A 23,921-nucleotide genomic window follows, 5' to 3' on the forward strand; every position below is an offset into this window, starting at 1 on the left:
GGGGCACAGGTCAGGCAGTGGGAAGGCCCCAGGTGGCAGCAGTAGCTGTGAACAAGGCCAGGCCAGGGAAGCCGAGCTCTTCCAGGAACTTTGCATGGAAGTGTGGTGAGAATACCCATGCAGGGCGAGGAGGTGTGCATCCCAAAAGTTCTGCTGGGGTTCTACATGCTATACAGGGGCCTCCCACCCCAGCCTGGCAGACCCTCTCAGCCCCACTGTGCAGCCAGGGGATGACCAGGCTCCTTAGAGAAAGCTGCAGCCAGATGGCCTTCATGTGCCCTCACTTTACCTGAGTAGAATCCCAGGGTATTCTGGACTGGGCTTCGGCAGCCTGTCCTTCCTGGGGCTGCTGGCTCAGGTCTTCTTGCCCCAAGGTAGCAGAGGTAGGTGTCAGTTCCACATCTCGGGGGGCCACGGGGAAAGAGGCTGAGGCTCCAAGGTAAAGGGGGTCTTCATCTGGGCTCTCAGCCCCACTGGGAGCTTCTGTTTGAGGGAATGATGCCAAGGATGGCACCTCCCCTTGCTTGCCAGCCAGCCCCACTGCTCCCACAGTGGCCTCCTTGCTTGCTTCCTGAGGGGCCTCAAACTCTACTCCGTGCCCTACGGCTTGTAGCATTGCGCCCCCTGCCTCCTGGCCGATGAAGTCCTGACCCCCCAGGGTCACTGTACTTGGGGTGACTGCAGGTGGTGACAGGCTGGGCTCCATGCTGCTCCCCACCTCCACATCTGAGGAGGCCTGGTCCCCAGATTCTTCATGCCTGTGTTTGGCAGCCCCTGGCATCTGGCTGCTGCTGGTGGGAGAAAAGCTGTGGACCTGAGTTTGCACTTCTTCTTGGGATCCGTTCACAGGCAGCAGCTCCTCTTCTTCCTCTTCTTCTTCCTTCTCTACCTCCTCCTTTTCCCTTTCCTCCTCCTCCTCTTCCTCTTCTTCCTCCTCTCCAGGAGCCATATGCCACGGTGGCTCCACCAGGTTCATCTTGGGCAAGGGGGAGGGCAGACTCAGCACCTCTTGACCCTGGCTGGTGTCTTCTATTGTACCTGCCTTCTCAGTCAAGTCTGGAAAGACGTAGTCTAAGGACAGAGACAGAAACCTCATTCGCTAGTTTCATCATCCATCACTGATCTGTTCAGTATTCACTGAGCAGATAATATAAAGCAACCATGAGACCCACAGGGGAGTCAGATTACCAGTCCTTTTGGAAAGGAGTAGGAAATAAGGCTGGATGGTGTGGGAGTGGGGGGCAGACTGTGGGGTAGACAGGGGCCAGGCTAGTCCCTGTTTCCTTCATGATGAAAAAAATGATACAAATCTGCCACTAAAATTCTATGAGTACAGGAATGTATAAAGTAGAAAGAAAGTATGTATGACCGCACCCCTTGGAGATAGCCCTCGTTAACAGTCCATGATGAGAAGTTAACATCTCTATCGTTCTTATAATGCATTTGTTTTCCTCATCTGGGGAGTTTGCCAAGACCCCAGACAACTCACTAGAAAAGGTTCCCTTTATCTCTTTCCCAATGGTTGTAATAGGAGGCCTCTTAGCAAAACCCTCGAATGAGGTCTGAGAACCTTCTGATCACAGGGACAGACGAGACACAGAGATTATGACAATTGTTCCTAAACTGTGCTCTTTTGCTGAGATTTAAGCTCTGGCTGGGAAATAAAAAATGTCAGGAGAGCTCAACAGAGTCCACTGGCTGAGCCCAGAGCCTCCCAAAATGGCCAGGGTTGCTGTTGGCGGTGATAGGGGGGAATTTTATCCTCCCTGCCATTCCTGGGAATCATATCTTGAAGTGCAGAATTTAGGAGGCCTCCTGGACAGCAGGACTTGTTCTGGCTTCTCAGTGAAGCCTAGGCCTCTTCAGGGTAACAACATAGCAAAGTCATGGGCCTGTTCTGTTGGAGATTCATTCAAAACACAGAAGCTATTTCTAGGTAGCAACTTTAATTGGCTGCCATTTGTTGCAAAATAAACATCAAAGACTGTTTCAAAATACTCTTTAGACATGAAAGAGGCAGTTTAAGGGCCTCCCTCAAAATTTCTATCAAATGGTAGAATGGCTTTTCAACTGTCAAATTCAAGTTTTAAAGGTTTAAATAAATTTCTGGGAATGTGGATAGCAGACGAGATCAAAGGACCAAATAACAGCTCAGCCAAGACAAACACTAGGAAAGATAGTGGAGAAGGGAGGCTCTCTTCCCAACAGAATTAAGGAGAAAGAACAACTATGGGAGCAGCGAGGACACAGAACGTAGAACATTCAGATAATTTTTAAATTCCAGTTAGTATCGCAGAGAGACCCAAAGATATTGCATCCCTAAAATAAGAACAGGCTATGGGGCACCTGGGTGGCTCAGTCGGTTAAGTGTCTGCCTTCGGCTCAGGTCATGATCCTGGAGTCCCAGGATTGAGCCCCACATTGGGCTCCCTGCTCAGCAGAGAGTCTGCTTCTCCCTCTGCCCCTCACCCCACTCGTGTTCTCTCTCTCTCACTCTCTCTGTCTCTCATAAATAAATAAATAAATAAATAAATAAATAAATAAATAAATAAATAAATAAATAAATCTTTAAAATAAGAACAGGCTAATAAGAGAATCAAGTACACAAAAAAAGTTTGTGGAAACTGAAATTAAATTGTCAAAATATAAAAATTCAATAGAACAGCTGGAAGAAAAAAGTCAAGGAAAAGCCACCAGAGCAAAAGTAAGAGGACAAGAGAGAAAAGTTAAAAGAGTGCAAGAGGTCTAATATCTAACTAACACGATTTCCAAAAAGATAAGAACGCTTAAAATGGAGAGAATGAAGAAGCAACAAGAAGAAAATCTCCCACGCCCAGCAGCGGGAATCTTCACATTGAAAGGGTATATAATTGAGGTAAAAGATAAAAGACTCACACCTAGCCTCATTCTCATGATATTTCAGAATTCTAAGGAGCAAGATAAGACCCTAAAAACTCTCAGAGAAAAAACAGGTTAACTATAAAGTAATAATAAAGAGATAATCAAATTATCTCCAAGCTTCTAATTCATAACACTAGACTGCAGGAAGGAAATTGAAAATGTATTCAGAATTCTGGGGGAAGTGTACTCTGAAGCCAGTATTTTATACCCAACTAAACTATCATTCAAGTGTGATTACAAAATAGACATTTTCATATATACAAAGACTTGAAGGTTTTTCAATCCACGGATTCTGAGAGAAGTACTTAAGGAAGTTCTCCAAGAAACCCAAAGAAGATATGGAATCAAGAAACATGAGAGGAAGTCATGAAAATAAATCTCTAGAGGGAAGCTGTGCAATGGGCCTAGAGAATAAGCATTCAAATTAGAACACGGATCCATATGGCTCTGAGAATTATTACAAAAAGAAAAACTGACTCCCTATAAGAAAAAGTACAATTTTTAGAAGCTGAATGATCTTAGTGAAAATTGAAAACCCACTATAATATTTAAATGAATAATTAAAATATTCTTTTGTTAAGCATACTATTTTTGAGTAGAAGTGACTGGTAACATCTTCCACTCCTCATCCCCTGCACACACTCTGTAGGGAAGCTTACCTATTCCCCACACAAAGCAAACAGCCATGGTGTTCAGGGGAGAGGTATCCTCATGGAACAGAGAACACAGAATACCGCGGAGACCCACACCAGCCTCTAATACTGAGAAATCTAGTATCATCTTTATAAACATGAAAGAATGATCAAAATTCACAGGACATTAGGGGAAAGCCAGGCTCATGAAGAAGCATGAAGGAGAGAAAGCAAAGCAACCCATCTCTGAGAGAAGAGTTAATCTAGTAAACAAAGGGAACTTAGAAACCTTTCTTATTAACACCTCCAGAGAGACTCAAGGAAATTACACCCATAAAACAAGTATATAAAAGAATAAAAATATTTTACTTCAATAGAAATAAGCGCTTTTAAGTAGATCTGTTTAAAATTGAAATGCAATGCATAAAAACATAATTGAAATGGGCTGGATGGCCACTTGACAGGAAGATGATATAATAGCATGTCACATGGATGCTGGGGAAATGGACATATACAATCCCTTACAATCATGAGATCTTATGGTTAGAAGATTGTCCTGACAGCAATGTGCAAGAATTTGATGAGAGGGGATGAATGAAAGCAGAGAAAAGAGTTGTGGGCTTGCTGCAATTTCCGGGAGAGATAAACACAGGTGATGACTTTGGGAATGATGAGAGAACAGGTTCAAGAGATGACCCCAAGGTAGACTTGATACCCTGTGTGCACTGGTTGACTAACAGTAAGAAGGGGGCACTCTGGCTGACTGTGGGGGCAGCCATGCCTGTAGCAGAAATGGTCAAGTCTAGAGGCAAAGTGCATGGGAAACCCTCAAGAAGTACTTGAACTAGCCAATAGGTTCAGTAAAGCCTAGAATGTGCCAGGAATATGGTGGATGGTGGTGCACTCCACCAGAATCCCACTGAGGTAGGGGAGTTCCCAAGAGGGCAAGCCGACTAAATAATCCCTCTACTCAATGTGATGCTGACTTTCTACAAGTTGAGCTCTCTATCCCTCCAGAGATAGCCTGGCTCCCAACAGAATTCCCTCAACTAAGCTGGACAACAACAGGGGTCATGCTGTGGGTGGCGGGATCTGCAGCCAGAAGACTTAGCCACCAACTTACGTGTCTAAGTGATGGTCAGTCCCTGGGTTTCTCTGGGCTTCCGTTTTTCATAGGACAAATGGATGCTTGTATATATGAGTTCTAAGGATCTTTCTAGCACTGATACTCTGCGTTTTGGAGATAGTTCTGACAAATGTATCTTACACACCAATGGCATTAAAAACAACAACTCTTCTACTGTCCTAAATAAGAATAATATAGGATTTACGAGACCACAAACTCTGATTGCTGAGCAAGGTGATTTTATTCATCCTTACGTTCCCAGCACCTAATACAGTGCCTGCTTGACCCAGTGCAGAAAAGAGAGCAATGTGTTTTTGGTGAACCCTGCCACCTTCTGCCTCCTGAACCCAGGACCTGTCCCTTTAGGGAGAAAAAATAGCCTCCAATGGCACAGACTTCTCCTTCATTAGGCTCCCTACCTGTGATCACTCCCAGATAGCCAGCCCCTGACTCATCATTTCTGCACTCCTTTCTCAGTGAGTTCACGGATCCCCAAGACTTTACTGCCTCTCTGCGAAAGACTCCCAAATTTACATCTCCCACCAAGCCTTCACCCTATCCAGCCCTGTCATCTCCAGAGACTTGACAAATCACTAAATGCCACACCCTGGCACTCAGACTCAGCAGGACTTTTTTCCTACTTTTTTTTTAATCACCTCTCATCATCCAAAGTTATTCCTGCCTCTCTTACTGTGTGATCTTGGTTCCACTGCTGATCTTGGTTCCACTGCTTGGCCACTGTGTGACCTTGGACATGCACTTGACCTCCATGTGTCTCCTTTTCCTTATCTGTAAAATAACAACAGTACCTAGCACCCAGGGCTATGGTCAGGATGCACTGAGATAAAACCTGGGCGCAGCCCACACTACACAGCAAATGCCTGATTGATTTTAAGTATTCCTCTACCTCCTCCTCTTTCTTATTATCATTTAATTTTTATATTGTAAAATCATAATAGGAAAAATGGCACCATTTTGGGAGTCTGCTCCACAGGCTGAGGAGCGGGATAAGCACCTGAGTGGTAAATAAGTCAAAGTGAATCCAGGGAAGAGGGCAGGGCAGGAAAGGATCGATGCTTTCCTGACGAGCCTAGGTATGATCTGAGTCTCAGAAAGGTCTCTTACACAGGAACAAGAATTTAATGAGAGACCCAGTGGGGACACAGACCATGAACCAGAGGTGTGGTGGGAAGTAGAACCTGAGCAGTCGGGGGACAGACCCAGGTGGGATGAAAACGGGGATGCCGGAAGAGTGGGTAGTGGGACTAGATCCAAACCTGAGTGTAGACTAACAAGCAAAGAAACCGTGCTCAGTCCAAGAGTAGAACCACGGTCTGATGAACTGAGAAAGATACAACAGCACTTCTGTGATATTCCTGCCAAAAATGTGGAACCTGAATCTAATCATGGGGAAACACTAGACAAAACTGAGGGGTAGTCTACAAAAGTCTAGCCTATCTCCTTCAAAAATGTTAAGGTCATGAAAGACAAAGAAAGACTGAAGAATTTTCCAGAATAAAAGTGGCAAGTAAGGCATGAAAACAAACATAGTACATGAGTGTGGACTGGACAGTGAACTGTAAAAAATAATTTTGTTTTCTTTTGCTACAGTGGACACTGGGGGGTGGGGGTGTGGCAAGTTTGAATACAGTTTGTCATCAAACTCTGTTGTATCCATGTTAATTTCCTGATGGTCACTGTACCGTGATTCTGTGAGAGAATGTCTCTGTTCTTAAGAAATATACACTGAAGTATGTAGTGTAAGTAAAGGGACACTGTGTTTATAACCTACTGTCAAATGGTTTAGAAATAAAATTGTATGTCTCTAAGTATATACACATATTTGGTAAAATGTTAACACTGAGGGAATCTGAGTGAAGGGTGTATGGGGATTATTCTTGCAAATCTTCTGTAAATTTGAAATTGTTTTTTTTTTTTTTTTTAAAGATTTTATTTATTTGAGAGAGAGAGAATGAGAGAGAGAGAGCACATCAGAGGGGGATAGGGTCAGAGGGAGAAGCAGACTCCCTGCCGAGCAGGGAGCCCGATGCGGGACTCGATCCTGGGACTCCAGGATCATGACCTGAGCCGAAGGCAGTCGCTTAACCAACTGAGCCACCCAGGCGCCCTGAAATTGTTTTTTAAATAAGGAATTAGAGAGAGGGAGAGAGCATGCATCACTTTAAGTACTGGCTAGTGAACATGCTAGGGCCACCAGAAGAGAAGTGAAACATGGCAGGGGACAGGGCAGGTCATCCTGGGCTAGGAGTTTCCAAAGGCTCCAGGAGGAAGGAACACAGTTGCTGTGAGAGGTGAATGATCTTAGTGGATGGGGAAGAACGTGCTTTTCCCACTAAGGTGTCCAAGGAAAGAAGACCAGGCTTCCAGAGACTTGCAACACTGGCCTGGGAGAGGAAGCTGGAGCAGTCATTTTGGAGAGGGGATAAGGGGGTGAATTGGCAATGGAGGAAGAAAAGAAAAGCAGGGGGATGGAAAAGGAGAGGGATGCCGGAGAGGATGGCACCACAGTAGGCAAGGCACAATGGGCCCGGCAAGGCAGGTGGCTGCCCCAGGCCCTGGTCTCCCAGTGCAGTGACAGTGGTATGTCCTGAGCCCTGTCCACTGCTCTCACCAACAGCTGTGACTCCACACGGGGAGAGCCTGTCCTGCTTAGTGCCCTAGGCTTTGCTTCCTATCCCACCTACTTCAGCATCTAGAGTCAGGACAGGAGGGTCCCGCAAACCCCAAAACCTGTCTGGGACAAAGGTGTACCTGCAGAGCACTCCCTGCACACCCCATACCTGGACACAAGTGTGAACAAGCAGCGATGCCCAGGAGACATGTTCAAGACAGCAGGAAAGCCAGTCAAAGCCTGTCCCCTGCCCCCAGGAGGGTAGCAACAGCTGGGACACTGAAGAGAGGTGAAAGGTCCCCCACAGCTCAGACCCTCCAGAGGGGGCTCCGGCTTGGCCTCAGAGCATGGAAGGTCAGGGAGTGGCTATGCTGCAAGGACACTCAGGAGACGGGCAGCTCAGTCTCCCTGCTGTCGGTCAGACAGCAGACGAATGCCTGGAACCTCCGCCAACCTCTCCCCCCTGCCTCCACAGCTTCCCTCCCTGAACACAGGGTGCCAGCTCTGTGAAGTTGCAGTACCCCCTGGTGGCCTTCATTGGAAACTACATCTTCCCCAGAGTCCGAGGGAAATCAGGCTTCCAAAGGACACAGCCTTCCTTTTACAGATAAGGAAAAGAAAAGCTCACAGAGGGGAGGACACTTGCTCTAAATTGTGAAACTACACTTATCACAGCTGTAAAGTTTTAAAACTCAGGCTTGTACATGATTAAAGCCAGTCTTTGAAGACATGCCTGCTCAGTTAGGCCAACGCCCAGACTTGGCTTCAGACGCCAGGGAGGAGCAAACTGACAGCAGGAGCATCACCCCTCCCTGTCCGTCTGCACTGCAGGCCATGGCCCATCTCTTGGAAGCTGGGCTTGAATCACCAGACTAGTTGACAGGTAAGGACTCAAGGCTCAGCTTCAAGGTTCTGCAGCCAGGGGCTAGAATGCTGGGTGACCAGCCTCTAGGCCCGCCCACCACCCCTCTGGGACCTTGAGGCTGAGGTGAAATGACATGATGCATTCAAATCACCTCGCCCAGAAAACATGCTCTTCTCCCTGAGGCCATCTCTTAAAGTCGAGCTGCTGTCACACTCCACACCCCGAGCTCACTGCAGGTGAATCTGCAGGCAGGTGTTCCTGCAATGGGACTCCAAGGACCTAGGGGTTCTAGCTCAAGAAGGCACCTGGGAGGTCATCTGGATAGGAAATGGCTAAGTCTAGGTAAGATGGGTTGCCGCCCTCTTCAAGAAGATGCCTCCTTAAAGAGGCTTTTCTATGTTGGTGGCTTTTTTTTTCTCCCCAAATTCCTTAACCCAACTGCCGTAGTTCCTCTACAACTTAAACCCATTTCTGTTTTATCTGCTTAAGTGAGGAACTTCTGGGAAGCATCTTCCTGGGGATAAAAACCTACATATTTTCTCAGTTGCTCCAATTTAGCCTCCTTTGCCTGGGGCTCAACAACTGGGATTATCCCTCATTCTCAACCCCCTCCCCCTGTCATTCTTCATCTCTTGTGGAAACTCTGGATTCACCACAGTTTTAAGAGTGGTTACAAAATCGGCAGGTACACAATAAATTTTTGCTGAGTGAATTGCTGAAAAGCGAACAAGATTCACGAGCTAGAAGCTAGCTGATGCAAGCTGGAAAGTAAGGCTTTTTGACTCAGGCAGCATGGTCTGAATTTAACACAGCACTCACACTGCACTCTCCCCGCTGGACATGATCTGGCGGCTTGGAGGCAGCAGGGGGCCACTCTGATGAAGCTCCAGACCTCTGGACAACTTGGATTCTCCAGGCTTTTTCTTTTTCTTTTACTCTCACTCTGGGGGCTGGCTTTTGTCCCCTAAATAGATCGTGTTGCATCTCCTCTCTCCTATGTTTCATCAGTTTTGTAAGTCTCTTTCCCCAGCTTATCAAGGTCACACTGGACTTCGTTTCTGCCTTCCAGGGTAGCCATAATCTCATGGATGACCCTTGGCAGCTGCTGAAATATTAATGAACTGACTCCCCTGTTTAAGACGTGAAATTATGACAGGCACCAAGCCAGTGGCCTTGGAAGATCACTTTAAATGTCCCTTTTGCTTAATGTCAAATCACTGAAAATTGCCCCCTGAGTGCAACACTCAAGCCAGCTATTCAACCAAGTGTTAATATAAAACACTCACGAAATTCACAACAGACTTGCATAAAACAGGGGTGCAAGGGGAGAAGCTTTCAGTATAATTAAAAATGACTTTTTAATGGTCAACCTCAGTAGTCATCAAAGAAATGTAAATTAAACAAGATGATACAGTTTTGGGGCTGCCAACTTAACAATATACGTATTTATTTAAAGATAATACCGAGTATTGGATAAGTGCAGGAAACAGGTACTCAATCTGCTACTGACAGGAATGGAAATCAGGCCCCACTGGGGGTGGGGGGTTAACATCAATGAAAAGCTTTAAGAACAAACATTCTGAAGCTGTCATTTCACTCCTAGAAATGCACCCTAAGGAAACAATGAAGATGCTCATAATGACTCGGGTTTCAAGGATTCCCATCATGGCACAGCTCACAGAACAAAAGACTGGAGGCCATCCAGCGCTCAGGCAGCAGGCCACCGACTGAAGGGGTGGTAGCTGGGCCAGGCTTGGGAGACTACTCCCGCCTTAAAACTGTGGGCAGACAGCTCCGTTAGCTGACTTGGAGAGATGCTGGTGCGTGAAAGAGCAGGACCTGTGCACTGTAATTCCATTTTTTATAAAAGCATCTTTTACGTATTTCCCATATGGGAAAAATTTCCAGAAAGATATATGCCAAAATGTTAACATTCGCCAATTCTGGCTGACGGGATTAGGAGTGGTTTTTACTTTCTTCTTTTCTGCATTTTCAAATTTTCACATAATGATACTTATTACTAGTGTAAAACAAAAGTACAGAGATCTTTTTCTTTTTGGAATCTAGGTGCAAGTGCTTCTGTCAGCTGGCCGTCTTAGCAAACATGCCTGATGTGTGTGCAGTGACCCAGAAGGTCAAATCATTCAACAGCAGTTACGATATCAATGCATAGGAACCATTTTCAGGTCCCAGCAGACTGGCTTTGATGATCTGCTTTCTACAAAATTCATCACAGGCAATAGTAATTTAAGGGGTCTAATGAATGATTTCACATGTAGGGGTAGCAGATCTTAAAGTAGAAATCTCAAATTTGAGATTTCACTCTGCCACTCATTACCTGTGTGATTTAGTGCCACATTTAAACCTCTCTGAGCCGGTTTCCTTAGTTATAAAACAGTGATCCTAATGATACCTGCTTTTATGGATTTCATTGGGCTGCTGTGAGGTTAAAAAAAATGATGTGAATATGATTTATATAATAATATAAGCACTCATGAATGTTCCTTTATGCCCAACCATCACTTGGCATGTACTCCCCTCCTGTTGGTCCAGGACTGTGGGGCACTACCCCCTGGCTTCCAGGGGTGCTTGAGAGCCAGTCTGGACAAGAGAACCCAGTCCCTCTGGCCTCAGGATTGGGTCGTAGATGGGTTCATGACCCAGGGCAAACAAACGAGCCTCCATCCTGAGACTTTCCCAAAAGTGCTGGGGAAGCAGAGTTCTCTCTCTGTTGGGGCTGCTGAGTGAAAGGAGATGACACTGGAGTGACTGGGGGCTCTCTGAGCCACCACACAGGGACAACGTGCCTGAGAAAGAAGCCAGCTGGGGAAGGCGAGGCATGACGGAGCAAGGCAGGTGCTGATGTCCCATTTCAACACCTGGATCCCACCTGCCTGGGTTCTGCAGTTACTAGCCAATCAACACCCCCTTTTTCACACAGGCCTGTGAGCCTGTTTGAGTTGCGTTTCTAGAACTTGCCAACCCCAAAGAGTTATCGCTTTTCTTGTAGAACACTAATTAGTTTGTTCACTAGGAAAATTAAAATTGCATGCAGAGAATTTTATTAAGGATATTGGAGAATGGAAGGGTGGAGGGTGACAGGAGAGACAGCCTTGGGGTGAGTGGGTAACCCGGGAAACTGTTCTTAATCATTAACAATCTTGCCTGAATTACTCGATCAGGTCTTAAGTTGGCTTGATGCTAGCTGGTGGAGGGGCAATCTACATTCCATTTCTTTCTCCCTATTTGGCTGAGACCACTCTTTTCACCTGAAATGTCAGAAAACCATAATATTTTGGGCGCCTGGGTGGCTCAGATGGTTAAGCATCTGCCTTTGGCTCAGGTCATGATCCCAGGGTCCTGGGATCAAGTCCCGCATCAGGCTCCCTGCTCGGAAGGGGGTCTGCTTCTTCCTCTCCTTCTGCTGTGCTCTTTCGCTCTCTCTGTCAAATAAATAAATAAAATCTTTAAAAAAAAAAAAAGAAAACCATAATATTTTAAAGCTGGAGAAGGCTTCGATCTATCATTCCTCACTTACAGAGGAGAGACTGAAGCCAAGATTGGACAAAGAACCTGCTCAAGGTCACACCGCTCGTCACCAGCCAAGCAGAAAGACCAGTGATTATTTTTGCTGTGGGACCTCAGGATTGTCACTGTAGGAGAAGGAAGGCTCCAGCTCTGGCTCTTCTAGGTCCAACAAACGCAATGAGACGTATAGCAAAGTACTTGTGACACATGTTTTCCTCTCTAACACATACCATCTCTGTGCTCCCACAGCAGGCTGCCAGGCCCAGGCGCTCAGGAGCCACTGACTCCAGACTCAGCTCCACCAGTAAGCAAGCTGTGCAGCCTTGGGCAAAGCTCTTACCCTCTCTGCGCCTGGGTTTCAGCATCTGTGAAGCAGTGACAACTCCTGCCTGTGGACCCTACAGAGTGGTTGTGAAGTTCAAATGAGCTTATCAAAGAGAAAATTCTATGGAAAAAGATGGTGATATTTACTACATAAGATATAAGACATTACTGCTAGTCCTTAGTAAAATCGTTGAGCTGAGAGGCAACCTAATCGAAAGAGCCAAGGTTATGGAGTCTGAGAACTCAGGTTTGATTCCTGATTCTTACACTTAGTAGCTAGACTGTTATGCAAACTCCTGGAGCCTCAGTTTGTTCACTGGTCAAATGGGAGTAACAATATATACTTGTTTCTGTTGAGATTAAATGAGATAATATATTGAAACACCTAATATGGCACCTGGCACATGCCAGGTGTTCATATATGGGTCAATATCATAATTACTAGGAAGGTAATGGGTCTCAGATTAGGTCCATCCACAGCATGGCTTTCAACAGTCATTGCTCCTGGGAACAGATATATCCATGTCCCCAAGGGGTGTGTTAGGACGGCACTTAGCATGGTCACTCTGACCTCTGGACAGACTTCTCCTCCAGGCAGACCCTTTGAAGGTTCCTTGAGTCTCCTCCAACCTGAGGAGCAAACCCCAAGAGGCAATGCCCTCCTTCCTTCCAGAGAACCCTAGATGGAAGCCTCGGACTTTTAGGGTGAGGAGCAGCAGAGGGCAGAGGCACAGGACACTGTCCTCTCTGGGCTACCTCCCCGTACAAATGAGCCTCACACCTGGAACACTTTCTGCCTCTGTTATGGCCTCACACCGTGTTATCAAGGTACTGTGAGGGTGCAGAAGCAGGAACAACTAGCTTCACGTCAGGGCCACTGCTAGCTCACAGAGATGCCCCTCCGGGCAGATGACTTAGAAAAAGGCACTCCTTCCATCCAGCCCCTGACCCGGTGAGTAGTGTGCAGGATGCACTTCAGCCCGAGCTCCCCTGCTTGGCAAGGTGCCCTTGGACAGGGCAACACCCGCACAACCATGTGCAGTCCTGCCCACTTGGGAGAGATGAAAAGGCCTCTCAGAAACTGTGTCTTCTGAGCTGGGTGTTGCAGGATGATGACGACAAGGCTGCCAGGCATTTGGGATTGAGAAGAGTGCTCCAGGCAGACAGGACAGGAGGAAGGGCACCACAGGCTCAGGGAATAGGCCTGAGAAGACACTGATTCTCAATCCAGCTCTGTCACATACCAAGTGTGACCTTGTTAAAGCACTTAGCTTCCCTGTGCATCAGTCCCACATCTGCCAAGCGGGGATGATAATAGGCTAACGAACCGATGCAAGCAGGAGAAGGGAAGGAGATGAGGCCAAGGGGAAGGCTGGGCCAGAACATCAAGAGCATTTTCTGCAGTACTAAGACGTTTTGCTTTCATCCTGTGGGTACTGTGTTTTCACAAATTGCCTTGGGGGTGTACAGAGAAGAGACCGACCCGAGGAAAGGCAAGGGCCCAGCGGGAAGGTGAGTGACGAGGGAGCCTGGCAAAAGCAGCCCTCCTTCCACCCCCTCCTCCGGGGCTCTTGCCCATTCTTCATGCAGGGCACCTGAGTCCCCATCTCACAGTCGTTCAGGGCGTCTAGTAGAGATGAGGAGACAGACCACACCGTAGAGCTGGCACAAGGAGAGGAATGGATGCAAAGTGCCCAGAACACATATTCAATGAATGGCAGCTCTTTTCACCATTAAGAGACCCAGAGAGGCTAATGGGAGAAGAGAGATGAAGTGAGAGGAAAAGAACGCAAAGGGAAAGGAGAGGCAGAGAAAATTTGAGTTCACTAAAGCCTCAGGGCCATCCCACTGTGATCCTGAGGAAGGTCCTAGCCTCAGCGTCATGGCTTTCTTGGCCGAGGCCCTCGGAACGACTGTTTGTCCCAGACTAGAATCTCAAGAGTCTACACAAGAAGAAAAGCCCAGAAAAAGACCCAAGTACATCTAATTGTCGAGTGCTTCTTTTCCATGACAAGGGGATAGATTTATCTATGTATCTGTGCTGCTGCAGTAACAGGCTAGCTTTATGGGGGAAATGAACTAAATCCCTATCTTATACCACAAACCAAAGTAAATTACTGCTAGAATAAAGGGTTAGATGCAAAAATTTAAGATGAAAAAAATAAAGGAAATAAAGATGCATATATCTCAGGGAGGGAAAGGATTTTCTAAACATAAAGCAAAGAATAACACATAAAAACATTTCATACATTTCAAAAGAAAGACTGTCCAAGTCTGTAAAAAATTAATGTTATGTCAAAAATTGGTAAAATAAAAAAAGTAATTGATAAACTGGAAAAATGTTTTCTATATATATCAGAGAATGTATCCTTTTTATATGAGGATTGGTACAGTGGTAAGAAAAAATTAAAGCCTCAATAGAAAAAAATGGAAAAGTAATAATAGGTAATACAGAGTACTTATGTTGTACCAAGTGCTGTGCTAAGTGCATTAAATGAATTACTGCATTTAAACCTCACAACTCTATGATACTATTTCCTAGATGGGAAATCTGAGGCTCAGGTTGCTCCTTGCCAAAAATCACATAGCTGTTAATTGTCAGTGCTGAAACCTTGGAATCTGCCTGACGCCAGAGCCTGCTCTTCATTATACTATACCTCAAACTGGAAAGGACTGTAAGTGGTCAGAATATGTATATATACACACACACACATATATGCTAACATTCACTAGGAATCAAATGCCATTTTAATTTACTTATCAAGTTGACCAAGATTTCTAAATGACAAAATGCAGTGGGGTGAAGGGTCCAACAACCTGGCATTCATCCCACCTCCAGTGGGTATGCAAACTGGAAAGACCTTTCTAGAGGCTGATTTGGAAATATTTAACAAAAGCCTATGGAAAGATTCCTATCCTTTGTGGCAGACGTGCTCCATCCCCTCCAGATCCTCTCTCTACCCTTCTCTACCCTGTCCTCTGCCCTGGGCGATGGACCCCAAGAGTCACCACAACAGGCCATGTCCCTGCTTCCCGACCAGACTCAACAGAGGCAGGGGAAGAGAGAGAGACAGGGATCCTGGAAGATGGGAGGAAAGGGGATCAGATATTTCCTCCCCTGGTTTCTCCCCTGCTGGGTCACTGCTCTTGCCAGGATCACTTGCTTTCCACCACTCTCTGTGCCTCCTGGTTCCTTTCATCCATCCCTCCCTCAGTCCCTTTGGGTGTAGGGGCACTGAGTGCTCCACTACCACAGGCCCTGGACTCCTCTGTGGTTGGCCTATCACCTGCCCATGCCTTTCTAAGTTCCTTGTTCTATAAATAAAACCTCCCTGGACTATCTTAGTTTGGTTGTGTCTTCTTTTTCCGGGTGGGATGCCGATTGATACGTCTTTACACCTAGCAATTTTATTCTAGAAATTATCATGAGGAAACAGAGAAGTGCAAAAATACATAATGATAGTTTTAGCAACATTAAAACTGGAAACAACCTAAATATTCAACAACAATAGGGAGCTGGGTTTTTAAGATTTTATTTATTTATTTGACACAGAGAGAGACAGAGAGAGCAGGAACGCAAGCAGGGGGAGTGGGAGAGGGAGAAGCAGGCCTCCTGCCGAGCAGGGAACCCGATGTGGGACTCGATCCGAGGACCCCGGGATCATGACCCAAGCTGAAGGCAGACACCTAACAACTAAGCCACCCAGGCGCCCCGGAGCTGGTTTTATACATATGATGAGCCACATGATGAAATACTATGTAGCTATCAAAAATCAGGTTTAAAAAGAATATTTAACGATGTGGAAATACATTTATTAAATATTTTAAGTGAGGGGCGCCTGGGTGGCTCAGTCATTAAGCGTCTGCCTTCGGCTCAGGTCATGATCCCGGGGTCCTGGGATCGAGCCCCACGTTGGGCTCCCTGCTCAGAGGGAAGCCTGCTTCTCCCTCTCCCACTCCCCCTGCTTTGTTCCCTCACTCGTTGTGTCTCTCTCTGTCAAATAAATAAAATCTTAAAAAAATATTTAAGTGAAAACATTATGATTCCAATTTGGCACATAAGTGACTACAAGGATGTATCCCAAACTATTAATAGTAATTCTCTTTTAGTTGTGAGATTATGGGTGACTTTTGTTTCCTTCTTTGCATTTTTCGTATTTTCTACAATTTCCAGGGATTATTTTCATAATTAGAGGACATAAATCCAAAATATTATATACCCTAAAGAGAAAAATTTGAACTACATTCTGTAACAGCCTGCCACTGTGTGCACGGGCGAGCATACACACCATGTGGCGGTCCAGCATTTACAAACAGGCTCCTGCTGGCCAAGAACGTGCACAGTTGCTGAAGCCAGGAGCATGGCGAGCGTGCTCCACCACGTCTGCATCCAGCCCCTAACTGCATGCATTCCAGCGTGGCCCCAGGCCTCAGGTGGCTGGCCTCCACAGGTCCATCAGCCATGCTCTGGAAACCCACGAACCAGCTCTGGGGCGTGACCGAGAGAAGGGAGGTGCCTTGATTGGCAGTCAGAGAGACCTCAGGAGGGGCACAGGAACCTTCGACAGGGACGATACAGCGCAGCAGGGAAACAGCACCCCTAGACCTTGGGAAGCCTCAGCTTGGATCATGGCTGAGCATACGAGCGTCTGTATGAACTTAGGCAGGCTTTTAACCGCTCTGAGCAGCAGTTTTTGCATGTTTACATGGGGAGAAAGTTTCACTCCCAGGCTGTTGCATTATATGGAGTTACATGAGCACAGAACGTGGGCTCCCTAAACAGAAGCGAATGTTAAAGAGAAAAGAGCCTCTGGGACCAGTAAGATACTAGGGGTCCCAGAGACTTGGCTCATGTACAGGCGGGCAGCAGCATGGTAAAAGCTGGCAGGAAGAGACAAGAGATGTGATCGGAGCAAGGAAATGGTCCTCTGGCATTTTGCCTAGCCAGCCTCACTCCCTGCTGCAATGAGCACCTACTCTTAGGTGAGAAGAGCTACCTGCAGTGGGTCCCAGGTCCAGACTGGAGTCATTCAGCTCCTCCTCCTCTTCCCAGAAGTACTGTGGTGGCTGCAGAATGCGCGACTCTTCACTCTCTTCACTGGGAAAACCTGAGCCAGGGGCTCCCAGGCCAGCTCCCAATCCCATGGCCTCACTGGGCTCCTCTGAGTCCAGTGGCTCCAGGCCCATGGGTGGCAGGAGGTCCAGCAAGGAGGTGGAGGTGAGGCCCTCTGGGCCAGGCTCATCGGACCCAGCTGCACACGTGCCCAGGGACACTCCTGCACAGACATAAAAGCCAGATAGTTAGGAGAGGCTGGAAAGGCCAGCCTGCCACAGGGTCAAGACACGTCTCCAGGGGCACCTGGGTGGCTTCGTCGGTTAAGTGTCTGCCTTCGGACCAGGTCATAATCCCAGGGTCATGGGATTGAGCCCCACGTCGGGCTCCTTGCTCAGCAAGAAGCCTGCTTCTCCCTCTCCTACCTACTCGTGCTCTCTCTCACTACATCTGTCTCTCTCTCTCAAATAAATAAATAAAATCTTTAAAAAAAAAAAGACATGTCTCCAAAGCAAAGAACCCAAGGGTGCCGGTGGGGACTTGTGGGGAGACACTCCTGACACCCAGGGGCTGCCAGGGGATTGTGAGATGCTGTTCTTACTCCACAAAGGCCAAGCTGTTTAGCCCTCCCCATGGCAGGGGCAAAAGAGAGACCAAGGGAGGTGGGCAGGAGAGAGTGAGGTTCATCTGACTCAGCACCTGCTGGGCATTTGTTCACTCAGAAATGGCCACCAGCACCCATCTTCGCTACAACTGTGCTGGGTGCTCAGGGCACAAATGCAGTGAAGAACAAGTCCCTGCTTTGAAGGACCTTGTGTGCACTCTGTTCCCCAGGCTTCTGTCCTAAGCTGAACATTTTCCAAAACTGCATTAAGAATGAGATTTGTATTTCAGCAATACGATCTCCAGAACAGTCTTTAAAGACTATGTGAGATTGCAGGTCAGACTCAGCCAGCGTTGGATCCCTCTCTCCTAATTTATAAAACAAACGAACAAAACCCAATAAATTAAAGGGCATCTTTTTTCTGTCTCTCTTACCTCCATTCACTAAGAAGAGGAAGACAGCACTATTGGCCAGTTTCACACCTTAATTGCTAGCTTAGTCACACAAATATTACTAACTTGCTCTGTGTCTTCTGGAAAGTTGCTTAAAACCTCTGGGTCTATCTCCTCATCACAAAAAATAAGGAAGGTGGTTGAAATGACCTCCAAATTTTCTTTTCCAAAACTAATGTTCAATGATGCAGTAAAGAGTTACGTCCTGTTCTCCCCCTGTTATGCACTGTGCCCTGGCCTGAATAGTTTATGGAAAATTTTCACGATGTTTAAAATAAAAAATGAGAGCTAACACTATTGGTGCTGTGTGCTAAATGCTCTGCAAGCGTTATCTGAAACTGATTCTTCACAACCACCCTATGAAGTCATGGTAAGCCCTAAACTCAGCACCCAGAGTATGGTGGAGACTGAGCATGCCATGTACGCACGGTCGGACAACACAGGACCATGAACACAACATCTGATCAAAAGGAAAGCCTTCCGAGTGAAAGGGGCTTAACACAGTTAAAAGGTGTGGATGAAGATAAACAGGTCTTGAAATCAAACACAGGAGGATATTCTAGTAGAGAGAGCTTGGGCCAGGGAAGCAGGTTTGCGTTCTGCCTTCCCTGAGTGAGCCACTCTGGGTAAGCTGCTTTTCCATCGGGGGCCCCAGTGTCCTCATCTGTAAAGCAAAAATTCCACAGCCCTCAGGGAGGCAGGGGTCTCAAACGAGGTAAGCTCTATGTGAACAGTGCTCCAGTGAGCAGACTTCCAGAAATCTAAGTATTATTATCCTTCATAAAGAACAGAGAACTGGGACATTCTTGGCCAGGAAAAAAGAACATTCAAGAGAGACAATGGTCAGTATCTTCAAATATATTAAAATAAAAGGTTTATGTGAATGATAAAGACCAGAGTTATTCTACGTGACTTCAAAAACCAAAACAAAACAAGGACCGATGGGTGGAAACATGGGACAGCCTCCAAACCTCAAAAAGCCTTTAACCAGAAAGAGGTAATGCCTAGGGCTACCTGCGCCCACCTGCCCAGCTCCTGCTCCTGCTTCCGGCCCCCGCTTCTGAGAATTACTCCGTGGCCACTCCCCGTCTAGGCTAGGCACCACACCTAGTACCACAGCCTTCTGAACCAATTACTTTCCTCTCAAACTGTAACAGGCCATCTACGGCCTCCTTTCCTCACTCACTGTGTCTCGTGTCTGAGTCAACTTGGAGTGTCCAGTGCCTCGACAGTCTCTGAAAAATGATAGGAACTCAAGAGGTGTTTGAATAAATGAACAAATAACCGTCTTGTTTCATAGGTGAAATAAGGGAGAGCTCAGGACCTAAGGTCAAACAGCTAGTTAACAGAAGTGCTGTAATTAGCTGGTTTCTCCCCTCAAAAATGACCATTGTTTGAAAAGTGTAGTGTAAGTTTTAAATGTGATACCAGCAAATACAACAGCCCTGTTTTGTAGAAGTGGTACCCCCAAGATTGTGGGAGCCAAATGCGATAAACTTACCTGGAAAAAACAGTTCACAAAGAAAAAAGTCAACTGACAAGAAATGTTTGTAATAATTATATAAACATTTTACAGATCTCCAGGTCACCTGAGCAGCCAATCTTTGAAAGGGCCATTTGGTGAAAACCTTTATCAACAGACACCAGCCTCTAGTGGGTATGTTTGGGAAGACATTATGTCAGCCTCTTTAGAAAAGTGCAAACTGGTTTTCTTTAGGAATTCTTGGGATTTTAGTCGCTGGAGGCTCAAACTTGCATTGCCTCTTCAAAAACCTGAGAGCTGCCTCTCTCAGAGCTGAACTGGGGTATGGTGGGAGAGAAGTCAGTCCCTTCTAGGCCTCCACAGTAGCGTGGATCTTGAGGAAACTGCCTCGGCCTTCTCAAGGGAAGTCCGACCAGGAGTCCTGTTGATTTCCCACCTCTGGAAATCAAATACTGTGTAGTCAGTGAAGCTCTCTGTGCAGAGGACTGAGTGAGGTCTGGTGAGTTCACTGGGACCACGCCCTACCATTTCCACAATGAGGTGAGTTTCTCCATTCTCTGAAGTCTCTCCTCCACCTGTCAGGCAGAGAAGCCCCCGTTTCCTTCCACCTTCTCCCCCCTCCCTCCTTCTCTTCCTTTCCCAACCATCCGATATGAATGAACAGAGATTTTGATAATCTTGCCGAAAAGCTGTGTGTGAAAAAAGGAATCTGGGTTTTCATTCCTTCTCCAGTAAATAGTTCCATTTTCTTGAAGTTCTTTTTCCCTGTGATGATTATTTTTTCTTTATATAGACCTTGATATTTTCAAAAACCTTGGCAATGGGTAATTATTTAGGTAATTTCGAGAGGTTGCTTATTTTCAAACTTGCCCACCAAAATAGTAGCTGAACCCTAAGAATTCTGTGTATAATTGCTTTTGAACTTGATAATTAATCTGCCTTAATTGAGACTCCATCTGATTTAAAATTTCAGAATTACCTTCTCCGTGACTGATTTTCTTTTTTCTTTTTAAAGATTTACTTATTTAGTTTGAGATAGTGTGCACACGCGCGCACACACACATGCGCGAGTTGGGGGGAGACAGGAGAGGGGAGAGAATCTCAAGTAGACTCCATGCTGAGCACAGAACCCAACACAGGGCTCAATGTCACAACCCAGAATCACAACCTGAGCCGAAACCAAGAGGTAGACGCTTAACCAACTGTGCCACCTAGGCACCCCTGATTTTTTTTTCTTTCTAGCACCTATAATTTTCTGATACTTCGTCACTCCCAACAGAGAGAGGGAGAGAAAAAGAAGGCACATGAAAACAATTTGGGGACCAGCCTCAAAGAATTGAAAATCTGGGGCGCCTGGGTGGCTCAGTTGGTTAAGCAACTGCCTTCGGCTCAGGTCATGATCCTGGAGTCCCGGGATCGAGTCCCGCGTCGGGCTCCCTGCTCGGCAGGGAGTCTGCTTCTCCCTCTGACCCTCTTCCCTCTCGTGCTCTCTATCTCTCATTCTCTCTCTCTCAAATAAATAAATAAAATCTTTAAAAAAAAAAAAAAAAAGAATTGAAAATCTGACCCCAACTCAGAAAAAGAGATAAAGAAAGCAGGCTTATATCTCAGGGGGTGAAAAAAACAAGGCCTTAGTAATCTGCATGTTTTATCTCCCCTGCAATCTGCTCCTGATCCAAACATCCTTTTCTGATTTCCACCATCAGCTGCACCCCTACCCTTCCCCTCATCAGCAGCTTTGAAGTACAGCTCTCCCTAAGCCCTTGCCAGACACCAATACCGGAGCTGCCCAGCAGCATCTGCCACACGGCCCCCACACCCTTAAGTGTCAGCTACAACAGAAGTCGTCTAGAACAATCACCCTACCACACACACACTTACACTCATGTGTGTGTCTGGATGTGTCCGAGAAGCAATGCCCAAGGGTTCTTGAAGAGTGTCTACAGAAAGGTATATAAGAAAGAGACATACTAACAGACACATATGTCACCAAGAGGAAGGTAATAATGTACATCACGAAGTGTGTAGGGGAGGGAGGAGGTGGGAGGGAACGTAGAAGGAGTAAAGCTGCCCACAGTCATCCATGGCTAGCCACAGCTGGGCATGGGTCCTGACACACTTTGCTTGCCAGTTCTGGTGTGGCTGTTGCACAAAGAAATAGCAGACTAATCAATATATAATTTATTTGTTCAATCTCACCTCTTCCAGAGAGGATTCAAGCTATGCAAACATAGACATAGGTGTGTGTGAGTGCATGAGACAAATACCAATGGACATATTTCTGTGCACACCACTTAGGTCCTTACCCATCTCTGGACTGATGGTGGCGAAAACGTACCCTCGTTGAACTGACCCTTCCCAGGGCATGCTCAGGATTCCCCTCCCAGTCATTTTCCCTGGGATTCTGTCACTATGGGCCCATGGCAATGGCCCATCTCACTGCCACCATCAAGCAAAGACCACTCTCCCCCTTCGGGCAGAGACCCTTCAAAGGCCTCTCCTTCACTCACACAGATGCACACCTGTGCCTGCATCTTTGGGGGTTAACTTCACGGGAGGTGACTAAGTAGCCAGTGTCCCAGGTCAACTCCCACGTACACACACACACACATTATACTCCTCTGTGTCCATCAGAAGTGGAGTCACTCAAGGCCATCTGATAAGTGAACATGTAAACCATACACACACATGGGCGCACACACTCATTTCAGTGTGTCTTTCCACCAACACCAATTAGCAATCGCCCCTTAATATGTACTCGTGGCATACTCTCCCCTCTGCTGTGTTGGCCACAGGGAGAAGCTGTTCAGTCATGTCCTTATTTGACCCACCTCTGCAGACAGCACTTCTACCCATCCCCATTCAATGGTGGTGGCCTATCTGGGAGGCTGCCACATACCCTGTGCCCACCTGCCAGGCACACACCTGAATTCCGTGTCTGCCGCTGGGAAGGTGTTCAGCAGGCTCTGTCACAGGCACATCTATTTCACACCTGCCCCCCCACTCCCAACCTGTCATCGCCCACACACACTGCCCTTGTGCACTGCTGAATGGAAACCACATCTCAGAGTGTCTCTCACACTCATCCCTGCGTGGCAGCTGCGCAGGCTATCCAGCAGTGTCACTGTCACAAGCAGAGACCTGGTTGCTGTCATACCTCTTCTTTTTGTCAGCTCCTAATAAAGTTGCCCAAGCAGTCTAGACAGCCATTCACAATGACACACCCTCCCTCCTGTCCGGTAGCACCACACGCGCGTAAACACACCCCCCTCATTGTCGCAGCAGCTGTGTGTACGGCTCTTTGGCACTTTCCCCCTCGGAGCCGCAAGACACCCGCGCCCACGCTCGCTGTGGTGGCCACACGGGACCTGTAAATTCCGTCTCCCCATCCCTGTGTGGCTGTCGCGGAGCTGGCAGCCAGGGTCCGCCCTCCTCTCGCCAGTGCTCCCGCCCTCCCCAAAGGCCCCCTGAGCAGAGCCCCCAGGGAGCGCGTGCAGGCGCGCCCGCCGCCACACTCAGCGCGCCTCCCTGCGTGTGTGTGTATGTGTGTGTGGGCACACGCACGCCCCCGCGCCAGGGAGCCGCTCTCACACTAGGCACACGCGGTGGCCCCACGCCCCCCCGGCCCTGGGAGCGCGCGTGTCGCGGACCGCGCAGCAGCCCAGCCAAGCCCCGCGCTCCCGCGCCTCGCGCGCCTGCCCCTTTGTTGGCGGCCGAGGAGCTGTCCAGCACCGCGGCCCGCCGTCACCGCTGCCACCCGCCTGTCCCGGCCCCGCTGCCGCCCGCCCGCGCGGCGCGCACTCACCCCCAGCCAGCAGCAGCAGCAGCGGGGGCAACAGCGGCGGCAGCCCGGCGGCCCGAAGCAGCCAGCCCATGGTGCAGCCGTCGCCGCCCGCAGCCGCAGCGGCGCGGCGCCTCGGCCGGCGTCAGGGGCCGCGCGGGCGGCGGCGGCGGCGCGCGCCCGCCCCATTGGCCCGCGTGGCTGTCACTCACCCTCGGCCCCTCCCAGCCGCGTGCCGCGGGCGCGCCCCCGCGGAGACGAGGCGGGCGCGCGGGCGGCCTCCCCTCCGCTTAGTCCCTGGCGCCCAGCCGGCCAATCAGCACCGCAGAGGCCTGGAGGGGCGGGGCCGCGACTGCGACCACCTGGAGGTCCCGGCCTCGCACCTCCCGGCTTCGGGAGCAGAGGCCACCTGCCCGAGGTGCAGCGAAGGAGGAGGGTACGTCGGAGCCATCTAGTCACCCATTCCACAGGAAACATTTCCTGAGTGCCCAAAAGGCTGCGGGTGGTCACTTGCATGGAAGGACACTGATCAGAGAAAAC

At 47.9% G+C, this 23,921-nt stretch overlaps 1 protein-coding gene across 1 annotated transcript in view; it reads right to left on the reverse strand.

The window, feature by feature from the left end:
- The window catches only part of PODXL2 (podocalyxin like 2), a 35,877-nt gene extending 12,341 nt beyond the window's left edge, over window positions 1–23,536 (reverse strand). Inside the window, exons 1-3 of the mRNA XM_027585277.1 lie at window positions 23,406–23,536; window positions 17,006–17,284; window positions 290–1,071 (exon numbers count right to left, since the gene is read on the reverse strand). Coding sequence (XP_027441078.1) covers window positions 290–1,071; window positions 17,006–17,284; window positions 23,406–23,475 — 1,131 coding nt within the window. The 5' untranslated portion in view covers window positions 23,476–23,536. The remainder of the gene's footprint in view (window positions 1–289; window positions 1,072–17,005; window positions 17,285–23,405) is intronic.
- Window positions 23,537–23,921: the final 385 nt, after the last annotated feature.

This window comes from Zalophus californianus, chromosome 1, assembly GCF_009762305.2.
Source record: "Zalophus californianus isolate mZalCal1 chromosome 1, mZalCal1.pri.v2, whole genome shotgun sequence".
Taxonomy (NCBI): Eukaryota; Metazoa; Chordata; class Mammalia; order Carnivora; family Otariidae; genus Zalophus; species Zalophus californianus.